General features: G+C 38.0%; 1 protein-coding gene across 2 annotated transcripts in view; it reads right to left on the bottom strand.

Moving 5' to 3' along the window:
- LOC119741537 (histone-lysine N-methyltransferase ASH1L-like) overlaps positions 1-16,306 on the bottom strand; it is a 63,831-nt gene extending 47,525 nt beyond the window's left edge. Inside the window, exon 1 of one of the 2 annotated variants that reach the window (XM_038217330.1) lies at positions 16,084-16,306. Coding sequence is in view for 1 of the 2 variants with exons in the window: in XM_038217329.1 (XP_038073257.1) it covers positions 5,680-5,688 (9 nt within the window). In the remaining variant the exon portion in view is untranslated. Of the gene's footprint in view, positions 1-5,679; positions 5,799-16,083 lie in introns of those variants that run through there. The other variant, XM_038217329.1, reaches the window with a different exon arrangement.
- Positions 16,307-20,593: the final 4,287 nt, after the last annotated feature.

The raw sequence follows: 20,593 nt of genomic DNA, 5'->3' as shown, positions 1-20,593 counted from the left end.
ACAAGTTGGTTTACATTTCCTTCGTGTACAAATGTACATGTATACCAAAATTTAACTTGGAGTTACTTGTGTACATTGTACATGTAGACCTACCGGTATACGTGTACATGTACAGTATGTACATGTATACTACCAAATATTTTGTTGAAAATCTACCTGTGGGATGCATTTTCCCCCCCCAGCATTCTGATACCACATGTAAAAGTACATGTACTGGTATACAGTATTCAGTTTATTAAAGGGAAAATACAACATTTGCAAACATCAAAAAATAAAACTACCAAATCATTTTGAAATACCTTGCTGGACTGTTAGTGAATGACAGTGTAAAGCATCCTGTAAAATCATGGCACCTGGTATACTGTCATTTTCAAGAAAAGTGGTATTTTTGTATCAATTTCCAACGCTGGTCGGCCGACCAGCGTTGGAAAAAACTGGCTTTTTTTAAAATACTGGCCCCAATTGACCATCGCACTTGTTTGCAATCGATTACACACCTATGAACGGGTACAAGCCAGCTAGACTGGTTCCCTGACCTTACAATTCCCCAATGTATGTAAACTGCTCTGTTTCTTCTTTTATGGAGTCAGGGAACCAGACTACAGGAAAATGATTGTTTTTCTTGGTTTTTATAGCATTTTCGAACCCAAAACCTCAAAAAAGTCAGTGTAACTATATTTGCTATATATTTCCAACCCCCCAATTCCATCCATTTCTGAAAATTACAGCAAAAGCAAATGATGTATATTCCCTTTAAGTATGTGCACGGTATGTGGATGGCTGTACCGGTATGCATTCTGGGTAATACCACAACAAGCCACTGCATGCAATATCATTGCATTAATTGGTCAATTTCCTCCCTAGTGATAAATGGAGTGCACATGGAGTACTATTATTAGGCCAACTTGTTGCAACATGTAAATGAAATTACACAGAGGGTGGGAGAACACTTAGTACGTGTACATGTACGTGTACATACTACATGTACCGGTACGTGTACATGCATACTGGTTCATTGTATGCAGGCTTCCATGTTATCTTATTTGTGTGTCAAATTATTATTTTTCAGGCTAAAATGTGATGTTGTATTATATTTTTGTGAGCAGAAATTACGGCTATCTCTTGTCAAATTTCATTTACTTTTAAAACAAACAACATCCATCACCTGTGTATTGCGTGACAAAGTTTATGTACACGTACATGTACATGTACACACAATACATATGTGCACAGAGTCATCCCGTTATTGGCAATATTTCACATTTCGCAAATCTTAAAACTAATTTTTAATGATAATTTGCATTAATGCAGCATGTACATGTACATAATTACATAAAGCCTGAAAAATAAAATTTACACAGCGTACGGTACATGTATTACCAGGTGTGTGAGTGACCACTGATAAAAATTGCTGAAAACAGCTAAAAAAAGGTGTAAAACAGCTGAACTTTGGAAATCTCCTATACTTTTGTACACAGTAAGTGAGGAAAAAAGCTGAAAACAAGCTGAAATCCAAAAAAGAAGAAGCTGAAATCAGCTTTAAAGCTGAGATTACACAGCCCTGCAAGTGCTATACATCACACTGTACATGTACCGGTACATCCTTAACAAAATTCCAGCATGCAAAACTTGTACAAATATGGAGATGCACATTGGGTTGCTGAACTGTCCATATTAACATGAAACATTCCATTGCTTGTTTTATTATTTCTATGCATTACACGTTGAAAGCAAGGGGGAAAAAAGTCTCAACAATTCCTTTAGATTTCAAATGTTGAAGAAAATACACTTTATTCAATTCTGATTAGGATTTTTTTCTTGAGAATATATCATATCGAATTCTTTCTGAATTTTTATGAACATTATTTTCTAATTTGAATTAGCCTTGTTATGTTTTACATGTGTGTCCCCATACTTGTTCTGTAGTTGCGGGGACTACACACGAGTTGTCCCATGGTACTATGGGGACCGAAGACACTGTGGGGACAGCAGAAAGTCCCTACAACTCGGTCCTAATTTGCTGAACACTAAAAAACTTCCCCACAACGCGGTATAGGCCCTATCCCTTTTTGGTTAATTATTTTGAAAGTGCACTTTTTAAACAACATTTTCCAAGCCTTTCTGGACAACTGAGGGTGCTGTTGCTGTGATGTCATTTCAGGAAAACACTGTTCAATTTAGGCAATTTCTGTTCAAATTGTTAACCAAAATCTGCTAACTGAAAACATGTGCGAGAAAGGTTTGCTCATTGGCTTACTGCCATGTACTGACACAACAAGGGATAACCAAAGAAAAGAAAATTTCCAAAATTCTAGTAACTTTATGTGCTGAAATACATGTGTAACACTAACGTTGAGGTTTCTGCTCATCACAGTTTTGCTCATGAATATGGAAATTCACATTAGCATTAAAGCAAAAAAAGGCACCAAAATACCCTTAAAAACGGCAATACGAAAATTGAAAATAAGGTTAAATTGGACACAAAGGTGCTTTTAAATATTTAAATATGACATTACATTGGCCCTTTAAGGCAGAGTCAGAGGGCAACAGTTTTGCATCGCATGGACCGACACGAGGAAACCATTTGTGCATTAATTGTTTATACGGTAAATTAAATTAATGAAGAAAATCCTCTGAGACACGCGCAACACACAAGATCTAGCACGTACAGGTAGAGGCATGTATACATGTTTGCAAGCATTACACCCGTTCGATGTCAAACACTTATTTTAATGACAGTTCTTACTGAAATAAAGTCTAAATAAAGTCCACGAAATAAGACAATTTTCGTGTAAATATCCTAGTGATTCTGAAAGGGCTATTTTGCAACTGCATCTTTGAAGCGTACCAATCCCGATGGAATGGCGGATAAAAAAACCCAAACAAGATTTAGGTTTAACAAGTATCGCTGTCGCATTATGCATGCAGGGCGGCACAGGTGAAAATTACACCTAGGTCACGGCTGAATGGAATGGGGTATGGGAGACATGGCCAAGCCGCACTCCGCAGATTGTTTCATTGGGGGATGCGATTTGCTGTGCGGTAAATGACAGTGTTGTCCGCGGGACGCAACAGAGAGAGATTCTTGAGCAATATGACTCATCCCTCGGGATGGAAGCCAATATTAGATCCACACAATACTTGGATACTTACAATTCCTAGGCCCAGGGCTTGTATCACCCAATACCGGTACGTGTGGACGCTGAACGGAGTCCAGTGAATTTTTAAAAAGCAATGGTCTAGTGCAGGCAATCTTTAAGTACATTCACCTGTCTACTGATTTGTTTTTCGTTAATCGTGTTTTATGAATGAATCTTACGTTCCATATTTTGGAAGTCTGGCTTAATTTTTATTTCTCATTTGGTTTATACACTACAGATGCGTGTACATTACGTAGGCTTGTTCCACAATGCATTTTACAAATGAATTTATCTGGAAACCCTGCAAAACGTGTTTATTTTTGAAATATTTGTTTTGATATAGTGTAGAAGTTTTACTCAAAAAAGAAATTAATAAATGAAATAAGAATACAATTCATGTACCGTTACATGTACCGGTACTTGTCCATAATCATTCACACTCAAAAATATACCTATTGTAACATTTTAACCCTTAAATTCAAAATTCAATGTGTCTTTTTTTTCTTATCTCCTTTTGACGTTGGTTTGTTTGCTTATTTTGATGGTTTTAGGTTTGTTATCCAAGTCTGTCTCATACATTTTTGTCTCAGTAATTTCAGTTTACAGAGATTTGTTTAATTTATGGAAATAGTTGAGATAAAATGTAAGCAGCCAAAAAAGCAGTCTCTCAAAATGTATAAAAAGGGTGACTTTTCACATCTTTAATGATTATTTACGTAACATGCAAATCACATGTAATTTTTAATCAATATTGTTGAAATGAGATTTGTCTTTTCTAATGTCCCTATATTTCCATCATTTAAACAGTATACATTTAATTATTCCGTTCACCATTATCATCATGCATTTATAATTAGCTATGCACACTCTTGGGTTTTATTACACAATTTTTATGTAAATACCACACTGCCGCCGCCGCCACTGCAATTATCCACAGAGCTCCAATCAATATAACTAAAATCTAACTAATAGTTTCTCACCGTGAGATTCAGACCCCGCTTTATTTAATTACAAATGCTTGCTGGTTAAATTGAGCAAGCACGTAATCCCTAGTCATGATGAGTTGGAGTGGTTCGTCTGCTTGACTTGTGCTGACAATGTAATACACTGTGTAATTTACACAGAGCATGCATAGCATGTTTCACACCATGGGTTGATTTCCCAGGGTCCGCTCATAAGTCCGACGCTTCAGTACGCCTCAGTAGTCCGAAATTTCGGACTTATGAGGCGTCGGACGTTTATGAGGCATTATTCTGCCTCATAGGTCAGACGCCGCCGCGTAAGTCCGACACCTCATACCGGTAGCTCCGAAGCCTCATAAGTCCGAAACAGCGTTTGTCCATTGTCGAACTTATGAGGCGTCGGACCTACATGTACATGTATGAGGCGTCGGACTTATGATACGGCCCGATTTCCCGGTGATCTAACGGTTTGTGCTACAAGGAGTCAGAGACTGGGGCAAAATGAAAAATCCACGAAATAATTGGCAGAGGGTTTGGGGCTCCCAAGGACCCAAAAGTTAACAACTATCTGGGCACAGACAAGTTTAATGTAAAATCTTAGGAATCCCAGATTTCAAAAAGGATTTTTTTTAAATCCTGAAATCAGGAGAAAATCCCCAAGAAAAAAAACCAGGAAAACATTCTGACAAATCTCTCACCCATGTACATCCAATCCATTTGTTGAGTGAAATAACTATTTGATTTCACTTTCAAATTTTATATAATTTTTTATTTTCTAAAAGATTGTGAATAAGACAAGAAATCTCTTTTGCGAGTTTGTGTGGTTCTGAAAAGAATCGCGGGAACTCAATGCTTTGGACAGTACGAATATAGCTCGGCCTGCATCCCTGGTTCTTTTCAGAACCACACAAAAGCACATCAAAAACTACTTCACTTTGTTTATTAATTTCCAAATGTTGCATGTAAACGTGTACTGTGTAGTGTGGTACATGTACACCACTTCAAGTTCACGTCTTGATGTGGATTTCTAAAATGTTTATTGAAAAGTTAGGGTCAAGAAAAATGAAGAAATTATCTACATGTAGTACGTGGAATTTGCAACTTCATAAAAAAAACTATCAAAAAGAACAATAAAATTTAATCATGCAACAAACATAACATTTCAATATATTTCTATATAATTTACTATAGGACAGAATATTTTTTATGAGAGATGTTAATTCAAAATTGTGTTTTGCATTTCTCATTATTAATTTGTCAACGTATTAACATGCAGTGCACATACTATACCAGTACATGAACCACCATGAATAATAATGTAAACAGCAACGATCATGACTATCAAATAGCTACTAAGGACTGTAGACTGTAACGAGATAATGTTTACATGTAAGAATTACATTACAATACATACCAGTACCAGTACTTGTATGTAAATGACCATTACTTTATAAAAAGTACACATGCCAAGATCATTATCCTATATTCCTAGCCAAGTTAAATTATTTACAATGTCAACACCACGAATATCCCAAACAGTTGAAGCTCAATCAAGTACAGAATAACACTATACTTACAAAGTACATGTAGTTGGGGAATCAGCAAACATCATCATCAAACAATCCCAGCAGACAGGTGTTTATCATCACAAAGCCACAGGGCTTCATATCAACCACAAGTTAGATGATTCAAAAAGCACACACACAGGTTAACAAGCCAGTCAGGTGTGACAGCCGCTACTTATCATGATAATACATACACCTGAGTAGCCACTTAAAAGAAGGGGGAAACTAGGGTACCCCAAACCACACAATAGCCAGCACTGTGTAATGTTGTATCACAAGGCAACAAATCCACAGGGGGGTGAATGGGGCTTTACTTTTTATGGGTGTTTTCACAAGCTGAAAAAGGTGATTGTTGGGGATTCTACAGAGTTTTGGCACACTTCATTTGCTTCCACTCACAGCTATTCAAAAGGGGGGTAGCTGGGTGCTTTTGTGGCCCCACAGGGACGCTCATTTAAATAATCATCAGACAAAGGCGGGATCACCACGCATCCATACAATAATGGAGGTCGTTCCTTTTCGGTTTGGTATTGGCAGTTACTGTACAGTTGTAATGCCCTGTAAAACATGCCGTGTTTGTTAATGCTCTATTATTAAAATGCAAACATGTGCGGTACGCAAGGGGTACAAGTTTCTAAAGAGCCAACTCTTCAGGATAAATTGCTACTACTGGTACATGGTTTGCTCAAAGGCTACTGTGGTCTATATGTACACGTGCTAGGATCATTTTTTTTTGTATCAACATAAATTGGTAATGTTGGGCCTGACATTACACCGTAGTTGTATGAATTATTCAGAAAGTTTGTACATCCACTGTGGATGTGGTTGCAACTAGGCCTATACCGGTACCTTGTTGATTGTCAAAAACTGTTTTGTAACATTTATGTATGTTCATGTGAATGTTCTTCCTGTGTCATGCGACAAGTACACTGACTTGCAAGTAGGGATATGGTCGCGACTAGGCCTACCTTTTTGATTGTCAAAAACTGTAATGTAACGGTATGCACATGTACATGTACATGTGCAAGTACATGTTTTGTACTGCAAATGGCTTCCCGTTTTAAATGCCACAAATACACTGACTTGCAAGTCATTTATTTCACACAACTACCGGTACATGTATCATTTAATTGACTGACAATACAATTTATGTCCCACTACAAGCAAAGTTAAAGCTTTACGGCCAGTACAATGTATTTAAATCAACATGGTTTCCTACTCTACAAATACTATCAACTACATGTCTCCAGTACGGTAGCATACTGTCTATCCATAGAATTTACATTTGTAACCCATTACTATCATTAATAACTGTACTGCCCCAAACCGCCCTACCTGTTACTCCCCGTAGCACCCGAAAGCACACGAGCATTCAATCATTTTTATGGATTCATCAATGAATTGACACAATATACAATGTAAGTTTACAGTTGCTACATATCCGTGTACGTATAATGGGTAAAAACGTGTAGGTACCGGTACAAATGTACATGATAGATACCGGTACGTCAGTGAGCAGCACTGCAGTTGAGTCCAAGATCACAAGTCCTTACATTTACAAGTCCACTTTCTCACATTTCAGGTCACAAATAATTGTTTTTTAAAAAGGTGACAAATGCAGTCCTGTGTTTAGGTTCATAAGCTTACAGGATATGTACACTGTACTTTTGGATGGGTTTATGTACCGGTATGATGGACTCCGCTACAACACTCATTAAATTAGCACTGTACCAACAATCAAATCCAGACATTTCATTATTTATCCATGAGTCACACAAAATTTGGCAATTTGCCTCCTCTAAACCCCCAAACTTTCAATCCAATCACAAGGCGATGAACTGTGGTCCCCTTGAGACTTCATGTGGCTTTCATGGACCTGGTTCCCCCACCCGACGATTCCCACAAGAGCGCCTACATACTTGAGCCAGAAAGCTGATGTCTTGGAACAACGCCAATGTTAAAACTCCCACTCCTAATCCCGATAAACTGAATTGCATATGGCGCTCCAATGTGAATGCGGACATGTACGCATGACGTGTAATTTCCCATAAATCACAGCATGTAATGGAGGTGGGCAAAAACTTGCCCCACTGAATAGGTGCAAGGTCAGACCGCATGATGTAAGGGGACACCTCGGGCAAAGACTTGGAACAAGTTTTCCCAGAAATTGTTCAACCATTCTTACACCACAGAGTAAACAAGCAAGCATTCAGATTCGTGTACTCCACCAAAAAATCTTGTTCAATTTCAGCAAGCTGATGTTTGTCTTCCATAATTTTTGAACAGGAAATTCTCCATAGAATTCACCTTTTGTTCCTGGTTTGCATAGAGTCATACTGGTACAGCCATAAAGGGGAAGCAGTATACCACATATCGGAACAAATAAACTAAAACATGTCTATCATTTTTAAAGCTGTGTTCACACCAGACTAATTGTTTTGTAATAGAGGATGGTAAAAACTAATTTTAGTTAAAGATATGAAAATTTTGATCGGTGCATTTTAATTTACTTTTACGCATACTTTATTTACTTATAGATCAATTGTATGATGCGCCCCATGACCCCCGGGAATGGTGTGTCATTGTCCAACAGTGGGTCATCCTTTGGTGATATAGTCTACACACCCCCTTCATCAGAGTAGTGACGCATAGTTTCTACGCTATTTGGCAACATCGTGACGCACCTTTCACACATTGTGATGCACCTACTGAGGAAAAAATAACGCACGCCATAAAACTGTTTGCTACACCAAATCATGACTTGACACACCCTGTGTCACAGCCATATGAAGAATATGACGCACTCTTGACGCACCATTGAGGGGGGGGGGGGGGGATGCGTATTAAAATGTACTATATTATTTAATAATAAGATAATTTATTTAATCAAAAAATTGCAAACAGATAACAGGCTCAGCTGAACTGTAATTTGTATGTTCATACATGTAAATGACTTTTTACAGCTGAAGTCATTCTAAAAATGTATCCCTTTAAGAAAAAAAATTGAAGACAAACAAGCACAAAGCCCAAGGCTGGAGAGATGATTACACGTGTAAGCATGATTAGAGTCCAAATACTCCTGGAATGTCTCCTTGAATCTGCCTGCAGGGTCATTATGGTATGGTTTGCTTGTTATTGGCCTTCAGTGCTGACTGATGCTATTATCACTAATCAACTGAAACCTTGGCAAGCTTTTTTTTTGTCTGACAGTTGTCTTTTTTTTATTTTTGAAAACTGAACTGTAGTGTTTCAGATCTGCCAAGGGGAATGTAGCAATCATCCCACCGAGGGAGTTTTTACATTTTTTTAATGACTACTAACTAGCTACCGGCTTAGAGGGCATACTTATTAGTCGTGGGTGGTTGTGTTAGTCAGGCAGAAACACATATTTAAGTACATGTAGCACTTATAATGCAAACTTTTATTCTTGTTCTTGTCATTTTAAGTGCTAGCTTCCAGTACCTTACTTTTCCCATGTGTATACATGTAGATGGACTATTCCTGAAGTCATAATCGTTGTGTCTAAAACTAAAGGCATATAGATCTTTTCATGCAATTCAAAGAAGAATGTGTTTTTAAGCCAAACCTGTTGAAGTTCCAGCTCGGTGGATATTACACTTTTTGAGAAAACACTGAAAAGCATGCTTATCCTTTTGAATTTGATTGTGAAACACAATTTATGCGATAGCACTCTTTAGCCCCAAAATAAACAGACCGATTGTTACAAATCACCTACCGGTACCAGTACATTTCTCGATTTCTTGTAATGACAGCAAGCCAGACGGAATAATTTCAGGGGATTGTTAAGTACCACTACAATCTTTAAGCAACTAAGCTTTTGGATAATAATTTGTTAGGTTACATTTTGGGATAAATGTAATTTTACACAATCCTATATTTAACTGCTGTGTCAAATTGAGTAACAAATGTATACACTACCCCTCCTGGGACTAAATTCTCAACTTCATGTTGACCAACTTTAAACACTTTGGATGCCCATCCTTAGTTAATATAAAGTCAACACAATTAATCTATTGAGGTCAAACCAATTGACAAATACTGGTTGTGTAAAATGTGCATACAATGTATGCCATACATGTACCGGTACCATTACAAAATGTACCACACAAACAGAACACCTACATTTATAAAACTGCATGCACTGAACACAGCAGGGGAGGTGCTATATTACAGTCTACAACATGCTTGACCTCAGCAGGGCATGGCTGATGAGTTTATCACTTGGGACTGTTGCCTTCATCCTACACACTTGAGTCTATCAATTTCCACCCATTGCTTCTTGGTTTTTATCAGTGACAAGGCTCCTTGTGCAGTCACCCCATTGCCAACTTATTCTAGCTCCTAGAGTCGGCCGTTTTGAATCTAAAAGTAATTTTGAAGTTTCCCAAGAAAAGACACAAGTACTATAAAAATATATTTGAAAAGGAAGGTTTCAAACAATTTATCAAGCACTAAATATTGCACAATACTATCTACCGGTACTCACCAAGTCACTGACTGATTCATAATTCGTGTAACAAAGTTATCTTTTTCAATTTCATTTCATAAATTGTGTGCATTATTTTATACATGTCCATCGTTTTACATTCATGTATAAAAATGAAATTTAAATACCGTAGCAACATCTCAATTTATGCTCATTATTAATGTACAATTTTATGAAAATTACCACCATATTTCTGTGGGAGAGGTCATGTCATTGTAATGTAAGCCTATATACAATACTGGTATGAAGCCTGGGTTTTCACATTTATAAACAAACATTTGCTAAAATTACAAGCTCGTTTCATGTTTGTTAAATTTCCAAAAATAAATCAAACCAAGCACATATCCAGAACTGAAAAATATATCCCAGAGTAGTAAGTTCAAAGTACATGTGTACCCGGACTATGTACAGACACACTACACATGTACATATTGTTAAATTGTGGCCCTACAAACATGTTGTTAGCATACTTTTACAGTAAGAGCCACACATGCTTGTCAACAATAGTAAACCACCAATTTGTTTCGCACAAATAGCTGAGAAAAGGACAGCCCTCAACACATGTGGGTTTCCCTGCATTCTTGTGGTCAGACCCCCAGACAAAACACATGGCACAGCCTCAGCTGACTTTGTGTGTCCATAAATCACCCTAGTTAAGCCCACTATTTATCCATGGATCACCTGACCTGGTCAATATTATGGTTTGGGGACACACCTGGCTTGGTGTCTTGTGGTTGATGATGTAATCAATTACGCTCTTTAGTGTATCACACCACGGACCATTTGTGTGTGTGTACTGGTACTATATAAAATATGTGACATGTTGTTTTTATGGCCACCTCTGGTAATTTAGCACTACAACTTCTGATCACACTGGTATGTTCACTGCGTAATTTGTTAACTGGATGAAAGATCAACCACAAAGGGAAACTGACAAGGTACATATATTGCAAAGTGATATTTAGGCCTACCGGCACATCATTGAACAAAGAAATTGACTGGAGTTGGGTTTGAACCTGTGACCTCTGGACTACCCTTCTGGTGCCCTTCCAACTGAGCTATCCAGCCAAGTATGTTGGCTGTTCCACATTTTGCCTTTGTTCAAGGGCACTAGTCAGAAGCCATACTGATAAACTGAATGAAAGAAAATATTTATAAATGTACAGCACTTGTATGAATGTTCAAAATTCTCTCATGTAGTTAAAAATATTGTAATACACTACACTAGTTTCAGACGGGGTTTAATTAGTTGCAAGGAACCAAAATGTTCTGAACAATTGCAATTTAAGCAAATCTTTTCGTGTACTCAATCTAATCTTCAGAATAATAATTTCAGACTATGGAATGCCATGCAGTCTGAAATTGGTGCTACACTAATGAACAATGGATTTTTGAGGGAAAAAAATTGATACTGTAGTAATATAATTTGTGAAAAAAAAACAGATTAAAATAACTAACTAAAAAAAAGTATGTTTGATTAAAAAAGAGCAGCAAATTTTTATTCAAAAATATCTCAGATGTATGTAAAAATAAAACATGTGCCGTGGTTTATCTGCGTTTTCTAAAATATTTCTTATGTATGTATGTAGTTAAAAAAAACAATGCAGACGACACGGCAATCAATAACAGGCAATGAATTTCAATGAAGTCCGAGATATAAATAGTGTTTGGCTCTCCCGGTGAATACCAACAGCGCAGATATTAATCACAAACTGGCGTACATGTATGTACCGTACGTCCTCCGCTTGACGTCACTATTTCTCCATCTTGTTTACCCTGCAGACTGCGATTCCTAATGTCAATTCAATCCCGTGTTTTTGGAAAAGTATTGTCAACCCGCCCCTCCGTTCTTGAATCCAAACCGTTCTAATGGCCAACAATGCGCACGAGATCGAATTGCTGGTGCTTTTGTCGCGCTTCCCGATATAGAGCCATATAATGATATGATACGGGAGAATGGCTGGTGTATCAGGTTGAGGCCGTTCCAACAACCGTACATGAAACCTTACCCCCCTGCTAACAAAGGCACAAGCTGCAATGTAAGCACCTTGCTCTATCCGTCCAGAACTGTTACAAAAAAATAGAGAGCCTGCTTCACAATGCTGATATGTGAGACTTCCCGAGCACTGAATGGCCTCTGACAGGGAATACATCAATTGAGAGGATTGGATGTTGCCAGTTACTGGCACAATCTTAGCAAAAGTGCACACGTTCGTGCACGTGCATTATTTTTTGCTACAATAAGTTTCACGTCCTATTGACATACATGTACGGTACAATGTGTAGATGGATGAATGTCTAAATTGGTCAGCAAATATCTTGTATTGTAACACATAACATCTTATGAGGTATACGGCTTTTAAATTAAATGCGATTGAATACATGTGTACAAATTTTTTCAGTGTATGATTGAGTATAAACTGGTCATTAAAAAAAAATTTAAATCTAGTTATAAACAATAACGTACCAGCCAGTTTTTGATGATTGTTGTTTTGTTTACATGTAACTTCACTTTACCAAAACTCGTTTTAAAGAATCCATGTATGTACTAACCGGTATTATCAACTTACGCCATTTCTGCATAATGTACACTATTGGCATTAATTATTAATGGACAGATTTCGTCTCTGAAATCAGAAATAATTTGTTTTGATAATTTGATACATGCAGATCAATGTACACAGCTATGTACATGTACATGTAGGTGCATGTACCGGTACAATGTACATTTATCATTTACAAATCAATAATGTAGACTATGCGTAAACTTTTACAATACATGTACTTAAGATCACTCACTGATATTCACAAAATCTTGGATATATATTTCCTAAATTTATTAACCAAATAGATGAACCATGGTTAAAGGGAATATACATCATTTGCTTTTGCTGTAATTTTCAGAAATGGATGGAATTGGGGGGTTTGAAATATAAAGCAAATATAGTTACACTAACTTTTTTGAGGTTTTGGGTTCGAAAATGCTATAAAAACCAAGAAAAACGATCATTTTCCTGTAGTCTGGTTCCCTGACTCCATATAAGAAGAAACAGAGCAGTTTATATACATTTGGGAATTGTAAGGTCAGGGAACCAGTCTAGCTGGCTCGTACCCGTTCATAGGTTTGTAATCGATTGCAAACAAGTGCAATGGTCAATTGGGGCCAGTATTTGAAAAAAAAGCCAGTTGTTTCCAACGCTGATCGGCCGATCAGCGTTGGAAATTGATACAAAAATACCACTTTTCTTGAAAATGACAGTATACCAGGTGCCATAATTTTACAGGATGCTTTAGACTGTCATTTACCAACATCCTATTAAGGTATTTCGCAAAAACTTGGTAGTTTTATTTTTCGATGTTTGCATATGTTGTATATTCCCTTTAAGTTATGGTCCCTCCGGTGTCATGTTTTCCAATGGACTGATGATTCAGAATAGTTAATTTGGCAAGGCTGTGTACATTTGTCCCTGGCTAGGGGAACACCTTACATGTACAATGTATCTATTGATTCCCCTAGTGGCATGAATGCAGTAAATTAAGCATGGGATTCAATCAGCCAAGACTTGCAGTCTATTGATTGTATTTACTCAGTGCAATCGTGGCAGGATACCGGTGTGGTGTACTTTGTTTAAAAAAAAAAAATATGGACGAACAAGGGAAATCAGGCAAATTTACTACAATTTTTAGCTGAAAAAAAGAAGAAAGAGACAGTGATTTAAATTAAACGGTATCAAGCTTAAACCATTTGTGTCAAATTGTATATTACAGCGTTCATGCTCCGGTATTCGATACATGTATACATGGTACAAATGATCTAAATGTGTGCAATACATGCATGCATCTGTGTACATGCACTCTTAAATGAATCATAATGTCTATGACTTTGTCAAAAAAAAATTCTTGTGCATGATTGCCAACCCGTGTTACAGTTTGAAACAGTATGCGTTTCACAAATCTACAGCAAAGTTCAATTTTATCAAAACGAAAGTTAATGTACATTGTTAGTTTGAAAAACAAGTGTACCGGTACGGTACTTGACAAATCTGTAGCAACAATCAAAACCGAAACTGTTGTCAAGTGTGCCTGGGCACAACATGTGTGCAACGAGTGTGCAACATGATAAACAGCCCCGAGAGAGATGAAAGCTTGTCCTTGAAAGTGAAACAGTTTGCTAATGGAGTACTAAATAAATGTACAGTGTACATGTACATGAACTTGATACATTTTGTACAGTGAGGAGAATAGCCGATAGTGTACCTACATGTATGTGAATGCCTGAACAACATTCATGCCTTCATGTTCCTGTATACATTTGTATGCACATTGTCTGGACATCATATTATTATTTAATGCTGTTATACCGGTAGGCCCTACATTTAATAACGTCTACACATGATTCTGATATTATCTCTTGCATTACCGGTATTTTAACATAAGATTCAAAAACATGTTTTCAGTAATTTTAAACTTATTTGCAATTTAATGGACACAAAACAGACATCTGCTTTAGGAAAAATTATACATGGCCTTGACTTCTCATGCACATGTTTAAGTACAATATGTATTTTTCACTAAAAATCAAGGTAGAATGGACCATTTGACATTTGTGAATTTTTTTCACTTGAAGCAACAAAAGTGCTCAGAAACTAAAGACAGATGCTTAACAACTGACCTAATGAAATTTTTAGCTCTCTGAATGCTGTATATTTTGAGAAAACACGATATTCTGGATCTCGATTTCAGTTCAAAAGGTTGTCATGTCATATTTTGAATTGTGCCCTCTTGTGGCACAATCCCGAATTCAGCATTTGGGACATGATTCGCATTCAGCTGATTGTACCGTAGCTCTACAAGATGTCACACACTGAACGCGTTGTCTCAACACTGAACGCGTTGTGGCTTGCACCCATTCACAGGTTCGCCCAATTACAAACCAACAACAAACCAAAATGTGTCACTTGACACATCTTTGGAAATGGCATTCTTTTATTGTTTTTTCATAATGACAGCATGCCAGAAGGAATAATTTCACAGGGAGTGCATGTCATTACTATCCTTAAACCAAGTAAGCTTTTTAACAATAATTTGGTCGGTTGCTTTTTGGATAGCTGCAAATGGTCCACTCTACATGTACCTTTAAACCTGAAAATAAACTTTTACTCAATGTATTTTGTAGACATCTACTCTGACTCACTCACAATTTACGATAATATACATGTACAGCCACACTTCAGTTAAGGGCGATGTAAAATCCACGCACACCCCTTCCCCACCAGGAAATTTCCAGAATTTCTTAGCTGCAGGTCACCACCCACGAGGTTTAGCCTGTGTGTGGGTTTTTCCTTGAATTAAGAAACCAAATACATTACATTGTAAGCAAATGACTGTGAGACATACATGTACATGTACATGTATTTAAGTAACCGCAAGTCAAGAAGTTGCAAAAAATGTACACATAACCATATTCAAGGATATGTCTTTGAGGCACCACAAAATGTGCATTTGTGTCAACTTCTCCAAAAAGCCCTATTTACAGACACAGTTTGTGTTTGTGACACTTTACCTACGTATACATGTAGGTAAATTCTATAAGTACACCAGTACAACCAAATGCTGTGATTTGACAAATAACTTGATACTCGGCACAGCAGGCACACAAGCCTCCGAGCACTGCGCACTCCTGCACTCCGCACAGCCAGCCCATGTGAAATATGAAACCACCCTAATACATGGTCATGCCCGCAATAATATCTAATATGGATGACGCATGCATGAACACACATGACTTCAATGTTGCGCACTATCAACTTCCAGCCGAATAACTATGCTTTGATGTTCATACGTGCCTGGCTATTTCACACAGAGATTTACAGACTGAGTGCTAAAGTACAGCGTTCTTAACATCTTACCAAGGGTTGTGGTGACCGGCCCGGTTCAGATAGGATCCCTTTAAGAGGAGACAATGGATGCAAACAGGATGGACGTCTTCTCAGGGTGAAATCAAATCACCTGCACAAACAAGCAGCTCAGTGGCCGATCATCATTCACTCAGTCAGCCCGACTCAACCAACGCAGCGTGTCATCACACACACACAGCAGATTGCATGATGGTTGGCTGGCTACAACCCTGAAATGCTAACAAGCTAGGCTGGTCACCACTCCCCAGGCTGGGATGCATGAGGGCAGCATTGCAGTATTAGACACAAAATATAATAAGCTGATCACATGCACCAAATAACATGTGCACATGTAAACACTACATCTTGGCTACAAAATGAGTACATGTTCACAACCGCATTTATGCATGCCTGCACTTTCATGTACCAGTAATAAAAATAAAATCTACATTTTTTTGTGTAAAGGTACAATGTACAACATTTAGTTTTGTGAAATGTTCAAATTCAAGTTGCAAAGTGGGGATTTCTTTAAAAACTAGTTTGTTTTGTTCTGAAAGCCAGCTGGAAAAGTTTAATTCATTTTGAAGGAGAGATTTATCTGTATTTTATGTGAAACAGAGAGAAGTGTATACCGGTACGTATACATGTAACAGACATAGGCCTATAATAATAATAATATTTTAATGGGTTCAACTCATGAGTTTATCAATACTGGACATTAAAGATGTGGTACATGTCTGCAAGATTTTACAGGAATACAGTGCATCTAAAAACCATACAGGATGTAGGGCCTATACTGTTGGCATTTAGTTTGTGATTAGGCCTAGATCCAGTAAACATGGACAAGGGCAATGGATGGGTTCTGTAAAATTGTAAAAGAAAAGGAAGCAATAACAATTTACAACTAATTTGAAATGTAGCGAATTGATGACTATGTACCGTCAGCACGTACGGCACGCTGAATCGCAAGGCACAAACCGCGCAGGAAAATCGTGATTTCTACCCCAAGAATCTGTTCAAAATTGCAAGACGGGTGTCATTAGAATTGAGAAAAGTCTGCTTTTGATTGTAAAGGTGATTTTTGAGCGATAACATTTTTTTTGACTCTAAACAAAACAAAACAGGGGCCCTGCACTTCACGATCACCCAAGCGGCAAAGGCCATCATAATAAACACACATATAACCTTGGCTGGCCCTGGGGACAAGGGTGCCCCTTTTGGTCGATGGCGTTGTGGGTTGTTTTTGCGACCATAACCACAAACATGTTTGAATGAACCACCACTGTCGTTCATGCAGAACCACACAGCTGCGTGGCGCTAGATGATCTTGACGCAGAACCGAAGCCGCCAAAATGCTTTTTGGAATATTTATTTTTAGAACAATTTAGCATGAGGTGTGTGATTGCGATTGTCCGGCGTGTGAGCGTGTAAATTGACTCTGAGGCGTGTGAGACACGCCATGAGACGTGACGCTAGTAGGTCTGTGATAATAAAATGGGGAAAAAAATAAACAAACAAACAAAATAAACAAAATTACCTCAACAATTTTAGCTGCGTTTTTCATGCAAATAAAATTGCGTAAATTCTCACACAGGAGTTTGTGACTGCAAATAGTCTGTATTTGGTACCTAAAAGTGAACGTAAGCTGGCGAGACTTGCATGCTGTATTTTACAAACAAGACAATGCAAGCTCAGTAAAAGCTGCACTGTGCCAGCTGCAGAGCGCATAAAATTCAAGTTTCAATTGATTCAGAATGGCTATTATTCACTCAAAGTCTTTCCATGCATGCGGTCTACATAATGGCCCGGAGTTGCAATGTAGCTCTTTCACTGGTATTAAGAGTTAATCCTATAATAGGATAGCACTGCATGGCTCACAAGTGACACTCAGCGAGTCGGTCAGTTGGATACATACATACAAAGATGACACTACAGTGTACACGCATACTGTACACATGTAGGCAATATTAGGATCAGGCCCTCTGGGACCAGCAAAAAGGGGGGGGGGGGAAATCTGCAGACTAGAAACCCCCCAAAAATGGTTTTGCGTCTGGTTACCCAACCTACATTTTTACCCTACCCTGATTTTTTGGGGGGAAAAATGAGTAAAACCCCCCGAAAACCATCAATTACTACCTTTTACCCTTGACTACCGGTACACTCAGACAATATGATCATACACACAAAAACCCAAATTCCCTACCTACCCTATTTTCAAACGCCATGTAATCGGAAGCAGAATTTTTTTCTTTTTGGCCCTAGGCCTGGGCAAGGCTGTAGTGGATTTCTCTAATTGAGTACTCGCAAAGAAGTTACTCACGAGTAGTCGAGTGCCGGTACCTGCGAGTACTTCACCAAATTCCCATAAAAGCAGAAAAATAACGTTAGTATGCAGGAAAATACATATGTACCGGTAACTACAAGCAAATAGCGTGCAAGCCACATCACATTCTTCAGCACTATACATCCTTACTGTGCGACGTTTTGAGTCATTTATTTGAAAAAAAAATTTGTGACGAATGGAATCCTAGGGAGAGAGAGGTGAAGGGAGTGATTCCCTGTTTGCAGGGGATGTATCAAGCCGTGAACCCTAAACCGCTACTTGTGAGTACCTGCGCCAGGATGGGTACTCAAGTAGAAAAAACCACGAGTAGTGTTACGAGTAGCAAACTACTGACGATGGACAGAGCATACTGTTCAAAACGTTGAGTCCCTCCGGTTCTTTTCAGAACCACACATACTCACAAAAGAGATTTATACACATGGTGCTACTGCAAACTTATCTTGTCTTAGTACCAGAGTAATCGAGTTACTCGCCTGGTACTGCAGACTAAACTGAATCTATTCCCAGCTGAATTATAACAATCACAACAGGATAAATGTGGGTTTAACACACCGATGATAATTCCCCCAAGCCCAATGGACCATTTCCTGTATTTGTTTTCCCCTTTCCTCTTGGCACCTCAACGCACCAATCACTTCCTTTAAATACAGTACTCAGGCAGCTTCAAGGTCCACAGTAGATACAAAACAAATTCCCCCCAAAATTCCCCCCATTATTGGATTTACAATTTAAAACTTTTTAAATGAATGCGGAGTGATGTTTATAATATCTTTTATCATATTAAAGGGACACAGATGATGGAGTCAGTAAGTCATCAAGTCGGGGAGTCAGTCGGGGAGTCAGTCAGTCAGTCAGTCAGCGAGATAGGTACAAACAGGACATTAGGCTGGCCCTCTGAGTCAAGCAAGCTTAGTTTCACAAGCTCCGCTAGGGGAAAAAATGGCAGTAACAACGCATTTTTTGAAATTTTCTCTAAGTTGCACAACTTACAATGTAGGTCCTACATTATAACTTAAGCTCTTTTGAAGTCATTCACCACTGAAATTTGAAAGCAACAAAATGCAAGCACATCAGAAGATGAATCATCTGCCATCATTTTGTTTCCCTTTTTTTTCATCTCCTAAAGACGTCACTAAAGGCTGCAATAAGATTAAAAGTGACATTTTGTATGAATTGGGAATCAGGAAAATGATTGTCCCTGTGGGGGGAAAAAAGTAGGCAGGCTGATAAATGACCAAGGATGGACAGCGGACAAGAGGAAAGGCGAAGGAAATTTACTGCTTCCCAGAGGCATTTCTGCCGCATGACTCCAAAACACTTTGCATTAAACCACATGTAATCAGCTGCGTAATAAATAAATGTTGCTTTCTTTTAAATGTATACAGTATGTCAAATTTTGCAAATGTTTACAGAAGTCTTGGGCTCATTTTTAACTGACCAATATTCAAACTGATTTCAACTTCAACAGTAGGATGGATTTGTTGTATCCACTTTTTATGTAGAGTGTACCGTAAAGAACATTCATGACCAATAGAGTAGATCATTTGCACTGTTTGCAGCTATCCAAAAACTTGAAAAAGTAACTGACAAAATTATTGATAGTACAAATGTACATTATTGATTTTTTTGTGATTATTGGTCGCTTAAAGATAGAATGGCAATAAAATCCCTGTGAAATTAGTCTTTCTGGCATGCTGTCATTTTGACGAAAACAATTAAAGAAGGCCATTTCCAAAAATTTGACAAATCCATGCATGGATGCGCGTGAGCGTTGGCACGATGCACACGCGCGCGTGGTTGTTATTATTCATCGGTTCAGTGCGTGACACCGCGTAGCTGCAATCGGCTGAATGAGAACGTGTCCCGGATGCTGATTTCGGGCGCAATTCGAAATTTGGGTTCACAATTTGAACAGAAAACTCCTAAAACTGAAGAGTGTAAATGACAATATAGCAACAGCGCCCTCAGTTGTCCAGAAAAACTATGAAAATTTTAAATGTTTAAAAGAAGTGGACTTTTCAATAAAATTAACCAAAAAGGGGTGTCAAATACCTGTAGGTTTCATACATTTAAGAGGAGTAGGAAGTTGCACAAAATATGTTCATAAGAAAAATTCATTTCATGAACCCTTTAAGAAGGCCCATGGATACATGTGTAGGAGACTTGTGAATTGATTCA

The sequence above is a fragment of the Patiria miniata genome, unplaced genomic scaffold, assembly GCF_015706575.1.
Source record: "Patiria miniata isolate m_02_andy unplaced genomic scaffold, ASM1570657v1 HiC_scaffold_5, whole genome shotgun sequence".
NCBI classification, from domain to species: domain Eukaryota; kingdom Metazoa; phylum Echinodermata; class Asteroidea; order Valvatida; family Asterinidae; genus Patiria; species Patiria miniata.
The sequence above is the reverse complement of the archived record's forward strand: the minus strand, read 5'-3'. Positions and strand labels throughout refer to the sequence as shown.